At 32.7% G+C, this 19,132-nt stretch overlaps 1 protein-coding gene across 1 annotated transcript in view; it reads left to right on the top strand.

Moving 5' to 3' along the window:
* Positions 1–19,132, top strand: part of LOC134851192 (hydrocephalus-inducing protein-like) — a gene marked incomplete in the record, with an annotated part of 215,673 nt that overhangs the window by 109,480 nt on the left and 87,061 nt on the right. The window contains 5 exon segments of the mRNA XM_063867161.1: positions 1,958–1,990; positions 3,284–3,424; positions 7,409–7,497; positions 15,625–16,063; positions 16,790–16,984. Coding sequence (XP_063723231.1) covers positions 1,958–1,990; positions 3,284–3,424; positions 7,409–7,497; positions 15,625–16,063; positions 16,790–16,984 — 897 coding nt within the window.

The following is a 19,132-nucleotide window of genomic DNA, read 5'->3' as shown; positions in this document are numbered from 1 at the left end:
CATTAAGGGTTGGGCAGGGACTGTTGAAATACTCTAGCGATTGAAAACTAATTGTCTATTTGTTAGCTGTATTTTTTAATGCATTCAATTTGCATGGCCCTTTTTTCTAAAGCGCAAATTAATCTGCCCCTCAAAAATGGTGAAAAAATTACACACGGCAATCAACAAACGCCAACGCTTGACTTTTTTTAGCATATATTCTGCCCTCAAATTTTTCCCTCAAATTAGTTCCGAGTTGTGCTTTGAAATTACTAGGAATCATTTTTTTGTCTGTCTCTGCTTTAATTCAGATCAAATGGGAAAAATCGATTATCCTCAAAGTTCAAATGTTTGACTAATGTTACTTTTCTGAAGCTGTTTAGACTATGTGGCATTAACCCAATGGCGCCAAGCAAGTCAATTTAAGATAGCAAAAAGCTTACAAAGTTGTTAAATGTGTCAATGAAGCTTATTGGATCTGGCGAAAAACAAATCCTTAGAAAATGAAGACAAAAATGGATTTTTTTCCTGAAAAAAGTTACTCTTTAGCTATTGTTTGTATCCCGAAAAAATTTTTGTCGAAAAGTTTTTTTCGTTCTAATTGTACTTGAAATGGATAATCCTTTTAAAGTGCGTTAATACGCATGTTCAATAGTTTTGATTAAAATGTTGTATTTTAAACAGACTTCAAAGTAGGCGTTTCAAATGCACAGTCAGTGATCAAATCTGAGAATTTAATTGTTAATCTGATTTGTTTCTGCAGCTCAGAAAGTTCCTCTTTGTGTAGTTTCGGCGCCCATCTTTCGTCAATATCGGCGCTCATCTTTCCATTAGATAATTCAAGTAATGAAAAAGTTTTTAAAATATTTTTCATATACTAGTATTTAGAATTTGGATGTGAATGTTTGGACCAGTTTGTCAGTTCGCGAGAAATTAACAGAAGATAATTTTACTGTTGCCTAGGTCTATATTTTTTGCGGTCACTGAAAAAAGTCAAAGTGTGAAATCTTTGCTTACACTTGCGAAAGCTAGTGTATTGAAATCGGGTATATGGTTGCTTACAGATTTCATCCGCCAACATAATTAGCATATCAATTCCTGCTACTACTTTCCCCCTCTAAGCATAGAGATAAGGCACATGCTTGGGACGACAACAGGGTGTGGCTATATTCCGAACAGAAGCCCAACTTAGTCGTTTATGCTCTTATCGTTTGTCGGCTTTGTTTCAGCAGCACAAATTTTACGGATTTAAACAATTTTTACAATAACTGAAAGTAACTGTTCCGACTTTCGTAATGACAGTAACGGAATATTTGCGCCCGGGTGGTTTTTTTCTTCAGACAAATTTCGATTTTTTAACTAGCCACTTTTGACGGTATTTTCTATATCATTCAAAAAAATTTAATTTTACTTTATTACATTTAAATTTTTCATGTTATTACTGCTCCATGTACGTTAAAAGGCAGTCAAATGTTCAGGTCTTCGCTCTGATTCGAGCAGTTTTGTTTTGATTTGCTAAAAAAAACTAATTGATGGAACGAACTATGTATTAGACAGTGTTTTTCCTCCCGATTTTGACAACCTCAGTGCAATCTTAAAGTTGTTTAAGTGGTATCAGATTAAAACGCTATTGGGATTCAAAAAAATTTCGAGAAAACTGGTTTGAATTTTGCCTCAGTGTCAAAAAACGGGTGCAATTTTTTTTCCATTTTCAGGGTTGTCAGACTGGAAACTTCCGGCTGTTTCCAATCTAAGTATTCTGAGACTTGTTTTTTTATTTTTAGCTATCATTATCCAATTCAGTCCCCTTTACAAACTAAAAATTAAACAATAACCTCCAAAAAGGCAACTAGCTATCCTTCTGGTAAATATGTGCTAATTGAACGCTGTTAACTTTTAAAAATTACAAATCCATCATACTATATTTTTAATGGGAGTTTTAAAAGCAATTTAGTTTATCTTTTTTGTGTTGTTTTAGATGACGAGACGGAATCAAGGAAATCAAGCTCAGGTGAGTTGTTGAATTTATTACCGCCCTTGATTGATAAAATAGTTTTTCACCTATTTATTGTGATCTGGTATGAAAAATGTGACAAATTAGGTAATAAACAATTAGAAAACCCCTTTTAAGATCTTAGGTGAGATCTTTCAACTAAGCCATAGTTTAAATTAGCATAATAAGTTGACGTACTTACGATGAATGTGGCACGTTTTGCCCCACACTTATTTCGCTTTTATTGGCACATTTCGCCCCTCACACGTTTTGCCCTTAAAGTATTATACAATTAACTAAACGCTGCTTTCATAATTGATAATTTGAGGGGCGAAATGTGTGGGGGCAAAGTGTGCCAATAATTTTATTAGGGGCGAAATGTGTGAATACCACTTATAATATTATAGCTCACTGAATAAGAAATCTGAACATGAAAATATATCAGTTGTAGATCGTTTCTTGGTTCGGGAAGTATATTTGATCTATCCATGAAAATTTTATGTCCATTTTGATTCTGAATACGCAAACCGGCCACGAAATTACAGGCTAAATACTTTCGAAATTGGTACGATTTTTCATTATACAGAAAATTTCAGGGGCGGAAAACTCAGGAACTGAGTCATCCCGTACAAAACTGCGAAAAGCCAAGGCAGCAATTAAACTCGGTTTACCGAAGTCCCAGCTACAACTTGTATCCGACATAGTAACTTCTGATGACGGTAACATTATAATCGTATAAACATAATAAAGAGTAAAGCTGATCAGGTTTAATTTCCGTTCCAATATTGATTTTTTTTGCGTTTTATTGATTTTTTTCTTATTCCACCTTTTGAAGTACTTTTCTTTCTCTTTGTTTTCAAAGTGCATTATTTGTTCTATTACTTTTTGTGTTCGGCGGTAGTTGTTGATAGCACGCAAAAAAGCGCCACCCGAAAAAAGCCTTACGGAATTTTTTTTTTTTAAATTTTTTTGTTCATTATTATTAGATGGATCTCACGATTGCATGGCAAGATCTCCCATATGCTTTTGTTTTGTGCACAGAAAAATATCTGGTTTCCAGTTTCAAAGTATTCACCTGATGTCAAAGCTATTTTTTTAAATAGTGATGTTAACTTTTTTGTGCTATTCTATAGAGTAATCTAAAGGTGACATTTAATTCAATTTAAACAGCTCACTTCACTTTAATATAATTTAGACTGACTAAGCTGTCAAGATCTCAATGTAAACCACATGCTTCGCATTTTCATCATGAAATTCGTTATTCTCAGCAATTAAAATTTGTTTAATATCTAGTTTTACCGTGCTTGTCAGGCTCCAGGTCAATTCAAAGTGCCGCTTCTAAAGGCGGCTACAAAGGGATCCGTCGTCCCAGTCAAAAGTTATCAAGTGTGAAAGCACCTCCGCATGCTGACGAGAATTCGCCGTCAGACCTTGATGAGACTTCTGACCAAGGTGGATTTTGCAGAAAAAAAACTTTTATTTGCTAACTTTCGTTATTGTTTTGTTCTTCTCAAACTAATTTACGCTTGCTTTTGATTGAGTTAGTTTTAACTTGATTGTTTGATATTGAAAACCATCCAATTGTTCAGACCAGTTGAAAAATAGGGAGGAATTTTGTAATCGGGTGTGCTTTAATTTTTCCTTTTTTTTTCCACGCAAAATCAGGTACCAAAAGTAATTATGATAATGGGCCGAGTTATATAACATATTAAAGCCCTTTCAGTTGTGAGTCGAACGACATTAAATTTCCCAAATTTTTTCCTAGTATCGAAGAAAAAAGGTTTAAAATTTTCGATTTAAGTCTAAATTCGAGCGAATAATGCGAGCGAGCAGGCTTACAATAGCTTATTTTTGATTAATTTAGGCCGTGTAAATTTGCTTTTTGTCAAGTAAAGTTGTTTTTGGACTAAAGTAAGTTTTTGGAGCTAGTAAGTTTGGTTTAGCGCCATTTGGAAATCAACTTTTGCCAATTTTTGTCTATATGACTATGACAGTCAAATATAAGTTCCAGTTTTTCATAAAGATCCTTTTATCACACCACGCAGAAAATAAGTACACTATTTTGAAAAAAAAATTTGCGAACAAATTGCCCCATATTGATTCTCTTGAAATTTTAAGCAGGTTTTGTTCTCATCATTTTTGTCTTAAGTCAACCCAATTAGAGAAAAACGCATTATAATTTTCAAGTTTTATGCGTTTAGGCCGGATCATTTAAATCAGCATTAGCTATAAATTTGTCTAAAAAGTAAAATTTCAAACCAGTTTTTTTCTCAAAAAATTAAGTATCGATTGAATCACGACTAAAAGACCTTGAATATCATTCATCATCCGACATTGTCTAAAGTCCAACGATTAATCGTATTACTTAATTTTGTGTGGAAAAAACTTGAAAAAAAAAAACAGACTTAAGCTCAAAAAATTTTCACCTTGTGAATAAGCACATTTTTGCTTTTATTGTGACTCTTGAGCTTAATTTTAGCTCAACCCTAGATTTTAGTCTTTATCTGCTCAGTTTTTGCGACCACTTTTTGAAAAAGCAGTTGTTTTTTTACTTTGGAATTCGAAAGACTCGAAGAATTGAAAAGTTGTCTAAGGATTCATTCTTTTTTTTGAACATTTTTATCATATAAAACTAAAGATGACACTGATATTGACTAGCATTTGCAATATTCAACAAAAAAATGGCGCCAAATTGTTTTTGTAACTTAGTGAAAGAAAACTAAGAAATACTGAAATAACTTCGATCCGTATTACAATCGGTGCAAAATTGTACATTACTGTCAAACGATTATTTTTTGTACCTGTTTTTGCTTTAAAAAAAGTTTTTTTAAAAAAAAACAGACCTGAATTGAAAGTTCCTTCCCCCTCGTTAACTTTAAATTAGGGTGTCAAAAGACTCGACATAGTAAATAGAAGGTAGTCAGACTTGAATGTTCCGGCGGCCCCTTAATCGGTGTCGAAGAGTCTTATGGTTGGACAATCATAAGTTTTAGACAATATCAAGCATCAAGTTTGTGAACGTTTGACACAGAGGCGAAGCTTTGATGCAAAAATTTGAAACTAAAAATGAGAAATGAATTCAAAATTCTATTTCGTGAGTTTTTTTTAATATAGGCAGTAATAAATAAATCAAAAATATACATGCAAAAGTTTAGTCCAGCTGCAAGTAACTTGGCTGCACTGCATTAAACTGCTCATAAGACAAGCGTTGACAACTTTTGTAAATCGCGCAAAGCTAAAAAAATCCATGAACCATTTTTTTTCGGATATAAAATTATAAACACAAATGCATATATTTTTAATGGCCGAAAACAAAGAACTATAGAAAAATTTTCTTTGATAAAAAATTAAAAACCGAAAACTAATTTGAAAAATTTTTTTCCCCAAAAGTTTTTGCAAGAAATGCATTCTACAAACTAACTTTTGACCGGCTCAAAAAGTGCCCAGAAAAAACTCGAATAAAAATACGATCAAAAATTGACACTGAAGAACTTCATTCACATTAACTATACAAAAAATTACGCAAAAAGTTCATGCGTACAATAACAAAAAGAACTTAACTAACGCCGGTTAAACTACTAAAATTAAAAATGGTTTCAAAATTATTTTTCAGACTTACTTTTTTGAATTTAATTGAAAAGGGTCAGTGATGTTGGCCTAAATTTTTTAAAATTAGTTGTTCGGGTTCAATCATTATCGTATCAAATCAATGAAATAAAGAAAAAGAAAACAGAGAAATTAATCTGACCGAATTAAGGCCGAAAGCACCCACAATCAATACCACCAATTTCAGTCATCCTGTGAACAAAGTTATTAACGTAAAAAAGTCTAGTACCCGTTGCAATACGCTTGCCTTTCGAAAGAGTATAAATTGCTAATCTAATAGGATCGATTAGTTTGGCTCGATTGAATTTGGAATGATTTGTAGTTTGGGATGATTCACCACGCATCAAAAAATTTTAATTTTTTTTTTGAAAAATTCGTGCTGAGGGAGTCGATATCTTCAATCAGGTATAAAATTAACTTCATAAAAAACCGTTGTTTTGGTCGCCGAATTTTGACTGAGCAAAACAACACCCAAGCATAAACAATCCGCATTTTTCAAAACTCGGAACAATAAAATTGAGTTTTATTTCTTAATTGCAAATTAAGGCAAGAATCGTTTTTTTTTACGTGAGCTTAGAAGTGCGGAAGAAAAACATACTGTGTTAATGTTTTGCTCCAAAAGTTTTCTTTGTTTTTTTTTGTGGCTCCGATTAATTTTTTGACCACCCTTTTTGTTCCGACTTTCGATACGAAAGTAACGGAATATTTGTGCTCGGGGTGGGTTTTTTTTTCTTCAGACAAATTTCGACTTTTTAACTAGCCATTTTTGACGGATTTTTTTTTATCATTCGAAAGGTAATGTTGTCCTGAGCTTAAATTTGAAAAGATATTTCACCTGTGATCATTTTTCGTAAAGTTTCGGGGGTTTAAAGATTGTCATTTTGGCTAATTTGGGACAAATAACGCGCGACAAATAGTGAGCGGAGAGTTAATCCGTCTTAGAAATCGTTCCAAATTGGTTGAAAGAAGCTTATTTGCCATAATTGATTTGTTACAGGGGCGAAATCTATCCTTTTGTACTTAATATGGCGTGTGGGGGGATGATTTTTATGAAAAATTTCAAATTTTCATGAAAATAGTCAAACTTTCATTTTTTTTATTTCATTTAATTTCTTAAATGTTATTACTGCTCCATAAACATCAAAAGGCCGTCGGAACATTCAGGGCTTCGCCCTGATACGAGCAGTCTTGTTTTCTTACTTCTTGAAGACAACTAATTCAAAGGAGGTTGAAATAATTCGGGTTTCGTTCTGATACGATGTTTCTTTTTTTTTCTTTTCAAAACGGTAGATGGACGGGGTGTAAAAATAGGAAAAATTAGATATCCTTAAATAAAGGTTTTCTTCCTAACCTGGTGCTTGATTGTGATTGACACTTTCATGATACCTTCTTCTGGCCTGCTTTTAATGGACTGAAACCCCCGATTTTCTCGGCAGATGAATTAATAAATAAATCATATGACAGTTGAGTCAATATTCACAATTACCTTTCTAGATTTTATTCTCTCTCTGTTCAAGAGGTCTGTTTAAGAAAATACCTCAGATGTAACTTCCTCTAACAAGAACCTTTAATTCGGTTTAATTGATTTTTCTGAAGATTTCTATCCCTTGAAAGACTTCAAAGAACTGACATTGCAAAGAGGCTGAATTGTGAAGCTTTTTCCGCAAATGTTACTAATTATTAAACAAGAAACGAATTCGAGTTGAACAATTTATAGATTAAAGAAAAGGTAATTTGAAATTCGCAGCTAAAACTTCGATTGAAAATTGCTCATTATTCAAAATATTATAATAATGGTTTGACGTTTTTGAAATACGCGCTTTGTTTCAGCACGTCACGCGGGCAAGGAAGACAAAAAGTCAGCCAAGTCTTCAAATAAATCAGATGAGGACAAGTTAGAGTTCCCTCAGGACGGAAAGGTACTTTTAATTTGAACCACTTTGTCTAAACCCGTATAACAAAAGAGAAAAGATGCATTTCTTGCTTTAGTAATTGTATTTGATTACCCTTTGGATTAGGTCATTATAGGGCCGGATATTTGTTACTAGCTAAGAGGAGAGAAGAATGTGTAACGTTTATTCTTATAAGGAGCAAGACCAATATCGTCTCTCAAACCGTGTACGAAAGCGTAAATGGTTTTCAAAAAATGTTTTTAATGTGTTTTCGCTCTATCGACTTTTTGTATCGAAAAAAATCTAATTGCCATTTAATTGAAAAAGAAAATTTTCTTCGGGCTAGTTTTTTTATTATTTTCTTTTGGACCAGTTTTTTTGTATAATTTGACTTTTTGAATGAAAAAGAAAATTAAAATAAAAACAAAAATTATGCCTGAAGCAGATTCTGTTTTGAAGTTGAATGTTTTAGTAGTGTTGCTTTTTATTTGCTGTTAATTTTTTTTTTTGCATTTAACCCTGCCCCCCAAAATGCCTGAAGAATAATCAAACCTCATTCGTAAGACTCGATTGCAACAATAAGAGCTGAAATGTATTTCCCAGGGGGTGATCAAAAATGTATTGAGATTGGTATAATAATTGGTTGAATTACTGTATTTAATTATTACAAGTACAAATATGTAGATTTCTCTGCCTACTTGCCAGTTTATTCATATAGCATACGAAGTGACTTTTTTAGTCTGCTTAAATATCTGGTTATATTTCTCTGCTCTACATCTCTTGGATGTATTAAGGTTAAATTTTATGGACTCCAACTTCAAAGCTTGATTCGTATAAGAACTTAATTATACACTACAGCGCTGCTTTAAATTATCCGGAAAAAAAAACGAATAAAACTTGAAATTTAGAGCGCGCCGTGTTTGCACAAAAAATACGGAATTTAGACGAAAAATGATGTAAGCAAATGTTCTTAGAGTTTTGCAGTATTGTTATGGGGTATATTTTCAAAAAAATATTGTGCCTAAATTTTCAACCCAAAAACGATCATTTCTGTTTTTTTTTGTCTCATCGATTCGTCCGGATTTGAGCTGTCTTGCTGTTCCGACTATCGAAAAGTATTTGACTCGGGTTGGCTTGACTTTTTAACTAGCCATCTTTGACAGATTTTTTAACTATCTGAGAAATTTTGAAAATCAAAGCTTAAAAATATTTTAAAAATATGTTTTACTTTTGGGATTAATTTTTGTAAGGTTTACCACGGAATGAATTTGGGACTACTTTGACTAGTATAATTCAAATTGGGCTAATTGATTTATATTTTGTGCTACTGAAAAGCATCAGCGGCAGATTAAATAGCTTCAAGTTGAATTGAGGCTTGCACATGAAGCAAATACATTCCTTTATATTTTACATAGCGTGTGGGGCATAAACATTTGAATCGAAAATAAAACAAAAAAAAAGAAACAATTTTTAATAATTTTTTTTTCAATTGAAGTTAAAGGGCAGTCTGAAAAATCTATGTTTGGGCATAATGCGTGGTGCTGTGTTCTTTTTCATTTTATCTGCATTTATTTTAGGGTTTTAAGGTTTTCTTGCATATGTATGTGAAATATTGATTCACATTTTCGTCTACTATTTTTTGCGCGTTTTAAGCGTTTACTTTAGTTTGGGAAATGTTTATTACGTTCTAGTTATCAATCAGAATAGTGTAACACTGTTTCTATTTCTAGAAACAATACAGTGTTCCATTGATTATCCACTTGAGGGCCGATCAGGAGACGACAATATTATGACAATTTTGACCCAACTGAACTATTTTTTTTGTTTTAATTTTTTTTCAACACGCATTTAGTCCAATATTTTGCACCATAGTAGCGGTAATTTTGAGAACTGATTTGAACCCAACTGAACAGTCGCGTTTCGTACAGTTTTAAATTTTTTTGTTCCGACCATTGAAAATGGGGAGGAACTTTGTATTCGGGCGTGTTTTAGTTTTTTTTTCAACTTTCTCTTTTCCACGCAAAATCAGCTACCACAATTAATCATCGGACAGGGTTGAGTTATCTATCATAAAAAAGCCCCTTTCAGGCGTGATTCGAACAACCTTAAAAATTTTTTAAAAACTTTTCACAGTGTCGAGAAAAACCGGTTTGAAGTTTTTGATTTTTGTAATAATTTTGAGTTATGACCTTTGGTCTATACTCATAGAGTAATTTCAAATAAGGTACACCGTCTGTTCGTCACGCTATCTTATTTTCGGCCGGATAGTTTCGTGCAACTTCTTAGTCTAATACCAATCTTAATCTTTTTTTTTCATATCTCCTAGTCTCAAAAGATCTAGTGTATACTGGTTTTCGCGAGTTAGTTCTTGGAGTTTATCCAGAAGGAGAAGAACTGTAGTCTAAGATTTATTCAAATTGTTCTGGTGCTGAAACTGCAAGTAGTTTCAGCTCTTACAAATAAGTGTCAAAGTTAGAGATGGAATATGATTGGTTAGTTAGTAATATTTTATTAGGATAGTTTTATCAATAATATAATTGTTTTTATATCCAATTATAAATAATAGTTTAGAACTGGTTCCAATTTCGAGCTAATTAGTTAGGTAGTTAGTAATTGCAATAGCTTACTTAAGCTTATTTCAAAACGTGGAAACTTAGTTTTACTGAATTAAAGGTAGTTTTTGGAGTTTTTAGCGCATTTTTGGGAATCAAAAACTTGAAAAAGCACCAAAAAATTTCCGCAAAAAATTTTGTAAACTTTTTTGAAATTTTTTCAAAATGTTTTTTGTTTTTCATTCTTCAAAAACTGTTTTCCAATTGACTTGTTTTACTATTATTTTGTTCAGCTTTTTTATCACAACATGCAATAAAAAAAACAAAAACGACACCAATTGGAAAAAAAATGATTTTTGTGCTTTTATTAAGACTGTGGTCCGAACTTTTTGTGCTACTTACACAGTAACCGGCTGTCCTTGTTTTCTCTTGGGTTTGGAAAAGTAATTTTTAGTCGAAACTGTTATATCATCCACTCAAATTCCTCAACGAGTAATATAAAATGCAAACAAGACTGCTCGTATCAGTGCGAAGCCCTGAATGTTCCGACTGCCTATTAAGGTCTAGCGAGCAGTAATAACATGAAAAAATAAACGTAATTTTAAAATGATTTTTTAAATTCCGACTTGCGTAAAAAAAGTAATGGATTATTTTTGCTCGGAGTGAATTTTTTTTCACACAAGTTTCGACTTTTTAACTAGCCATTTTTGACGGAATTTTTAAAAATCATTCAAAAGTTATTGTTGTCCTGAGCCTAAATTTGAAAAGACATTTCATTTTTGATCATTTTGTGTAATGTTATATGGGTTTATATATTGCCGTTTTGGCCAATTTAGGACAATTAACGCGCGATATAATCCGTCTTAGCAATGGTTTCCAATTGATTGAAGGAAGCTTATTTGCCATAATTAATTTATTAGCAGGAGCGAAAGCTATCCCTTTGTACTTTATATGGCGTGTGGGGGATGATTTTAGTCCAATATTCCGAAGGTGAACGATCGGAAGAAAAAAAAGCCACCCCAAGCACAAATATTCCGTTATTTTCGTTACAAAAGTCGGTACAGAAAGTGGTTGCTGAGCAAGTAGCATAGAATATTTGGACCAAATTTCGATTGTAATTTATAGGTAAATTTTCAAAGGTTGTTCCGCATTTTTTTTTGAATTTTTTAATTTTCTATCGTTTTCGTAGTTAGTTTGAAATGAAGCCTCACAGTTACAATAGTATTAGCAGAAAATTGTTTCATCTATTGTAAAATTGCTTTTATTGACTTATTCTAGCGATAAGAATTTCTGAATAGCAAAAAAAGAGCAGTTTTTTTTAACACTGAGTGAAAATTTCAGAAGTATTGTTTTTGGAGTTCAAATCACAACTCATAAGGCAGATAACGCTAGACCTTCTTCGATTTTTTTTGACGTGATTGATGTTATGTAGAGTTGTCACCAAAGTACCGTATATATGTTTTTTTTTTTTTCATATTTTTTGAGATTAATTGGAACAAAATTTTTATATCTAGCTCTTTTTTGAGTGTTAGTGGACGAATGCATTGATTTATCAACTAATTAGGTCGGGTAGTTTTTTTCTGTTTGAAGTTTTTTTTCACACTCAAGTTAGATTTTTGCCAGTTCACCTCCTGGTTGTTTGTTAAGTTGATCCATTTCTTTCGTCGTGAGGTTTTCTTGAAATCGTTTTGTGGAAGAACAATTTGAAACGCTTTTGCTATTATTTGTGGCTTACAACTTTTCTCCAAGCTTATAAGTTTTCACTTATACAATTTTTCAGAAAAAACGTTTATGTATGTTTTTTTTCTAGTTATCTCCTTTAGAACAGGTGATCGATCACTACTTTTGAGCTTCAGGGCAGCTAAGTTACTCTGTAACGTACTATAAGTTTTTGTCGATAGTGTCAAAAAGCTGCTATTAAGGATAGAGTTTAAGGTAAGAGCGATTTCTCATTAATTGCCTGATATTCCATATAAAACCCTTAATTTTAAGATGGCTGACCGCTTTTTTCTAACATTTATCTAGCTTTTGCTCAATGAGTTTTCCGCAATTTTAATGTTTTCGTTTGAACAAGAATTTGGATTTTTTTTTTTCAATTTTTCTGCGTTTTCTTTGGAAGCAGTAGTAGATTGATTTTAAGCTTCCATTATAGTTACTAATAAGCTTAGAGTCTGGGAGTCGAAGAGAGTTTCAAATCGAGACTAAAAGCCAAAATTATTCAGACCTTGTCTTCGAGCAAATTTTTTGAAATAACTTTTCGAAACTGAAATTAGACTGAATTGGCTCTCTTTTGATATAACTTTTGATACCCCTACGAGTGTGTATGATATGATAATTTGGCGTGAACGAACCATATCAGGTTTGTGATCGGAATGTGAGTCAAAGTTTTGTGTGTCAGATGTTGATGATTTTGGATGCTCTTTATCAGTCGCGCCAAGTTTGTAAAATCAAGCATCACCGGTTCTGCGCGCCAAAAAAAAAAAAAAAAGTTCTCGACTACAGTAATATAAAAGAAAAACAAATGAAAAAATTAATAATTATCTATTGTTTGTGTTTTAAATATGTGTTTTTGCGTATGTGCAGGATATGAACAAAATCAAGCTTGGTAACATTAATACTGGCTTCAGTTAACTATAGTTTGTTGAAAATTTAATTGAGAAAATAAACGAAAAAAGAAGACTTATTGAGAAAAAAAAACGAAAAAAAAAATGTTCTTGTATTTTTCGACGGTTTTGATTGTAAGTTATCAGTAGCGCCAACTTTTTTTCAAAAAAGTTTAAAAAAACTCTACTTTCTGTTTAAATAGCCCAGTAGGTCCCGACCACAATAATTTAAAACGAAGAATTGAGAAATTTTAAAATTTTTGTTCAATTGAATAGAATAAATTAAGCTTCGAAACTTTATTAATCGCTTCAGTTAGATTCAGCAGTTTTTGCTCAATTGAAAGCAACAATTTTTCTAACTTAAATTTGGTTTTTTTCTTTAAATGTTCGTGCATGGAAAGCCCTTACTCAAGCTTAAAATATTAGTTTTTAATCTAAAAAAATTGATTTTTTAGCTTATAAAAATCTGTACCCTTTTTACTCGTTGACTTCATTTGACTGTTTTTTTTGTATTTTTTTGTATTACCTGTTTTTTTTGTGGAAAGAAAAGTTTAAAAAGAAAGAACTGAAACACCCGAAAAAAAGTTCCTCCTCACTTTTAGTGGTCAGCTAATTCTTGTTGTTTGACTGGAATTTTGGAATTTTGTTTTCAGCTTTGCCATTCTAATTGTGAGGTTTGGAGGCTCAAATCAATACTGCTTTTTCTATTTTATCAGGGCAGCGTTAAAAAGTATTAAATTCCAGTGAGATTAAGATTTTTGAAATATAAATATCTAATATATTTGGTTGGGCAGCTTCAGTCCAGCTAGAGGACTATTTTGTACGGCAATGTTAGGTTTAGCTTGCTGTTTCTAAAATATGTTTGATGTGGTTTTGCTATAAATATTTGTAGGAATAAATATGAAAATAAACTGTGAGCTTACCTTGTTGTTGCTCAAAATGGTATGGTAAAATCTGCAAACATAGGACAGTACGTGATTTAGTATTTCTTATACATTGTATCGACGATCGTAAATTGCAAATATTTTATCTTTTTTATTGGCAGTTTTTGCTCAGAACAGAATCTATGACGGGGCTGAAGGTGGAAGAAACTAAACGTGGAATTTATTTGACCTCTGTTTTAATATCTTACTTTCTAAAACAACAAATTTAAACGTCTTTTTTGTTTTCTTGAGCAACTTACTTCTCTTCAGTAGTACTAAAAGAAATTCTTGAAGGAAATTTTCAACTATTTCTAAAAAAAGGTTTTATTTCAAAATCTTGTTCAAAAAAAATAGTAATAGTAGCTTACCTGGAATTTACCTTCACCGTTAATTATTTTTCCGTAATTTGAAAGGTTAATCTTATTTTTAAAAGACTGAATTTTTTTTATAAGAGCGGCTTTTCTGAACAAAGAGATGTAAAATGCATGATTTTTGTGATGAAACTAAAAGAAATGTTGTAATTGAACGAAAAGAGGAACAAATTGGTCCAATTTTTTATACGTTTTTGTAATCAAACAAAAGTCACTTCAAATATTTTTATGAAACTGAGTTTTATAAGGAAAGTAAAGACCAGAAAAAGGCGTGAAAAGGAAGTTATTTTGAAAGTAATGATTCCTTCTTCTTTCTATAGCGTATTAGGGGTTTCGGTATTGCTGATATTCCCTCTTTATTTTTAAGGGTATGTCAATGCAATCGGCTACAAGTTGCATCTCTAATTCTTATCCCCTTTTGTAAGAACGGGATCGGAAATTAATCTTACTTTCGACAGATTTTGTTTCCTATTGCGAACCCCTTTTGGTGGTATCACTTTTCTTACTTTCATTTCCTCCAATTTTTAACTCAAATCAGATTTCAGGTTCAAAGATAGGTTTTAATCTTGCACCGAGGAAATAAAACTGCCTCGCTCAATCACGTGACTGAAGAAATTGGACCGCAGTCAAAATTAAAACAAGGACACTTTTTTTAATTGATTTCTATCAAATCTGACAAGCGTACGGTCAGTAGCAACAACAGGGCCAATTCTTTAACAAAATTTGTGGAAGTTAAAGTTTTGTCAAAATTTTCACTTGACGAGAAATTAATGAAATTCAAATAATAATCATCTTTCGGTGACGTTTTCCCCAGTTGAATTTCTGGCAGGTTGTTTGATTAATTATTCGCGCTCATTTTACGACATGGCATGTTGTAAATTGCTCAAATGCCAACTTTTTGCCTCCGAATAAATTGAAAACTGCTCTTTTGATGGTTTCTAATTCTCTAACCGAATATATTTTTGACACAGGCGAAGCGGAGCAACGCAACACTAACGACAAAGAAAATTAATTCTTTTCAGTCTTAAAAATGAGTGGAATGAATAATTTTGAAAATAAGCAGTAATTCTTTTTGCTAGCTGTTTTTTTTTGCAAATACATCGGGAAAAAATTCAGCGAAAAAAAACAGCTGGTAAGATTTTTTTGTTCCGACTGCTTTTGAAGAAAATGATGGTTTATTTGTGCTCGGGGTGGTTTTTTCTCCAGACAGATTTCGACTTTTTAGCAATTTTGACGGAATTTTTTATATCATTCAAAAGGTATTGTTGTCCTAGGCTCAAACTTAAAAAAATATTTAATCCGGGGTTTATGGGGGTTTAATGATTGCCAATTTGGGACAATTAACGCGCGATCTATTTCATGCTATTAACGCGTAAGCGGAGATTTCATTTGTCTTAGAAATCGTTTCAAATTTGATCGAGGCATGCTTTTTGGTCTATTTAATTTACTTTGTAAGTGCAAAATTTATCACTTTAAATTAACATAGCATGTGAATCGGATGATTTTCAAAAAAAACCTCAACATTTTTTTTTAATTTTCTTTTTTTTTTGTAAAATTTCATCAATTGTTTTAATTCAAACTTACCCCATAGAAACTAAATTATAGTCGGAACATTCAGGTCTTTGCTTTGATACGAGCAGTCTTGTTTGTTTTAAAACCTAAAGTGTGCGTTTTTGCTTTACTTATGCTTTTAAAAATGTTTCAGGTCTCAAAAAGAGGCTCAGATGTTGACTTATCAGTTGGTGATGTCACCGCTCAGACGGGGACAACTCTTATGCCACCGGGTGATTCCTCGGTCGACACGGCAACAATCAAGCCGAACATCACAGTCGACGGGACAATCAGTGCGCCCATCGACACATCTGGAACCACTGGTGCAAACAATCTGACCTTGGACCAGACAACCCATGGAGGTTCATCGGGCGGAGAAGCTGGTGGGTCGAATAATACTGGGGGGATAGTTCAGGAGACTTCAGGGGATGTTCCCCCCGAAGATGCTAAGGATAAAGGAGTGGGGGATTTAGAGATAACCCCTGTGACAGCTGCGATTGCGAGATACTTGAACATTGATTTGTCACCGGAAGGAAAAGCGTCAGAAAACAGAAGAGGGATTGCTATAGTTGTCTATGGGGCTCCAGAATCAGGTTGGTTTCCGGGATTTTGTTTCTTAAGTTGTAAGACAATTTTTTTAAATGTTATTTTCTAACCAAAATGAAATGGCTAGACATCGTCTGTCATTTTTGACTATAAAAATCATAGCTTTGAGATAAAGAACAAAGCATGATTACAAAAACCAGAACTACCGTCCAAAATTTGTAATTTATTGTGATTTAAATTTTTAAGCTCTGCACTATTTATGCCAGAGAAAAAAATGGTAAAGAATATTTTCAGTTATTAAGTTTACACAAATGAGCTAGACTTAAAAGCGATAACACGTTTGTTTTTACAACTACTTAATTTTTCCATTTTTATTTGCCACAAGCATTTCTTTTCAAAAAAGCAATACATCATCATATTGTGAAAAAATACTTGACAATTGATGTTGTTCTTGCTGATTGAAAGTCAAGCAATCAAGTAGAATATTCAGTTTGCCGTTAATGCAGATTAAATGTCATATAGTCGATTTGTTTTTTATAGTTTAAATTCATAATTTAGTTCAAAAGAAAAAGAAAATTATTTTTGGTATGAAAATTAGGAATACCTGCATCATATTTTATATTTCAAATGGTTTTGTTCAATATCATTTTTTGAGGAGAAAGGATACGGCGGCAATCCTATTTTTCAAGTCATCATAAAATGCGTCTTTTAATTGGAACGGCTCTTTTACGAGAAAATACGGTTTTGTTGACATTAGTTTTTCTCTCTTCCAGGAAAAAGCACAGTGGCTAAATCGCTGGAGTCAAAATACGGCCTGTCTGCTTTGAACGTGGACGAGTTGGTTCTCTCGGCTATGCGATCGGGTGATTCGGCTAAATCGCTTTCGGCCAGACAGCAATGTGCCAAGACCATGTACGACAAACTGCACCCTGAGGGAAAAAGTGCCGAGGAGGAAGCGAGAGAAGCCGGTAAGAGTTTTCTAGAACAATCTAGAAAATTTTAATAATAATTAATTTTGAGTAATACGAATTTTTGTCAAAAGAAGAAACATAAAATGGTTACCAATTTTCCAGAGCATTCTAGAATCTTTCTAAAAATGGTTACTGCCGATTTTTTTTTTAAATTTAAATCGGAAACTCATTGAAACCAATGGCTAAAAAAATGGTATAATAAAGCTATATCTTTAGATTTTTTTTAGCTCAGTTTGTGTTTCTAGGTGAAAAAGGTTTTCTGCTGTAATTCAGAAGCGATGTGACACAGTTATGACAACTTATCCTCACAAAAAAGACAAAATTTGAAAATTCATACGTTTTTCTCAAATTACTTAGAGAGAGAGGAAAGCCTCATCTCCCTGACGCCTTTGTAGGAAGTTTAGACCAACAAACACACGTTGAACATGTTAGATACCCGCTCTAATTGAAATTTTTTTCTCTTGTTTTCACAGTTACCAACTCCATTTGGTACAATTTCCATTTTTCAATGACAGGTATAATTGGCTTCAGCCGGTTCGGAACATATTATATAGACTCAGTAGCTTCAAAGTGCGTCATTTATATGGCAAAAAGTATATATTGTGCTGAGGCGTATCCATAAACTTCAGTTTTTATATGTTTTTATGCTCCAATTCATATGATATTTTTTCGGCGCAGTGGTCGTCTATCTTAGTATTGTCAGCCTAGTTGTCACTTTTCAAATTTTGTTTTAATGCTATGTCTAGGCCGAAAATGATCGTTTTCATCATGGTTGTTCTGAAATAATTTCAATTGAGACAAACGGTGACATATTAGTTTTTAAATTAATTTTTAAAATTTGACTTCTCGCTTATTTGTTTTGTCGGCTAGCTCACTATTCTTTGTTTGTGATGTTTTACAAAAGGTCTGAAGCTCCGTTTTGCCGTTGCGTCGGCTTTGAACTCCGGTTGATTTTTTTTCGGCCAGCTCGGCATGCTGTTTTTGTGATCTATTGTAACTGATCCAAAGCGACGCTTCGTCTCTGTTTAAATCTTGCCCCAAGATCCAATATACACCAGAAAGTGATTGTAACTGTTCCGATTTTTGTAAGGAAAGTAACGGAATATTTGTGCTCGGGTGGGTTTTTTTTCTTCAGAGAAATTTCGACTTTTTAAATAGCCATTTTTGACGGAATTTTTTAAATATCCATTCGAAACGTATTGTTGTTTTGAGCTTAAATTTGAAAATATACTTTACCTGTGATCATTTTTTGTTAAGTTATGAGAGTTTAAAGATTGCCATTTTGGCCAGTTTGGGACAATTAACGCGCGATATATTTCACGCGATTAACGCGTGAGCGGAGATTAAATCCGTCTTAGAAATCGTTCCAAATTGGTTGAAGGAAGCTTAGATGCCATAATTGGTTTTTTACTAGGAGCGAAATCTGTCTCGTTGTACTTTATATTTCATGGGGGATGAGTTTCACAAAAAACCCCAAATTAAAAAAAAAATCAGTTAAATTTTTTTTATACTTTATTTTTTTTTCTTGTTATTACTGCTCCATAGACCTTAAAGGCAGTCAGTCGTAAGATTCAGGGTTTTGTCTTGATACAAATAGTTGTTGAAATAGATTCTAACTGAAAACCAAATCTGAATTTCGAGTCTTTTCTTAAAAGTTGAGAGCTTCACAATGATCGGATCATTGTGAAGCTCTCAGCTTTTAAGAAAAGACTCGAAATTCAGATTTGGTTTTCAGTTAGAATCTATTTCAACTACTATTTAGCTTGGAGCAATTAGGATTTATTTTGAAAGCGGATTGTTTTTCTGCAATGTCGGAACAAAAAGTTGTGAGGTCCATTTTTTCTGGTCTGTCAGTCAGTACATTGAGACATATTTCAAACGAAAATAAGATGAAGGATAACAAACTGGTAATGTCATTTCAAACACCTAAATGTTCTTTTCAATTGTATTTTCACAGTTCTGAGTAAATTTCGTTAAAATTTTTAAATTGAATTCCCAAACATTTGAATATTCCCCACCACGCAATGTTTTTTTAATCTTCCCGCAGCTCCCAATAAAAATCCAAATTAAAAATATTCACAACGACCATTTTTTATGTGAATCAATATGCGTGCCTCAATTTACACGCTTTATTTATCCCTAATT

The sequence above is a fragment of the Symsagittifera roscoffensis genome, chromosome 7 (assembly GCF_963678635.1).
Source record: "Symsagittifera roscoffensis chromosome 7, txSymRosc1.1, whole genome shotgun sequence".
In the NCBI taxonomy this organism is placed as follows: domain Eukaryota; kingdom Metazoa; phylum Xenacoelomorpha; order Acoela; family Convolutidae; genus Symsagittifera; species Symsagittifera roscoffensis.
The sequence above is the reverse complement of the archived record's forward strand: the minus strand, read 5'-3'. Positions and strand labels throughout refer to the sequence as shown.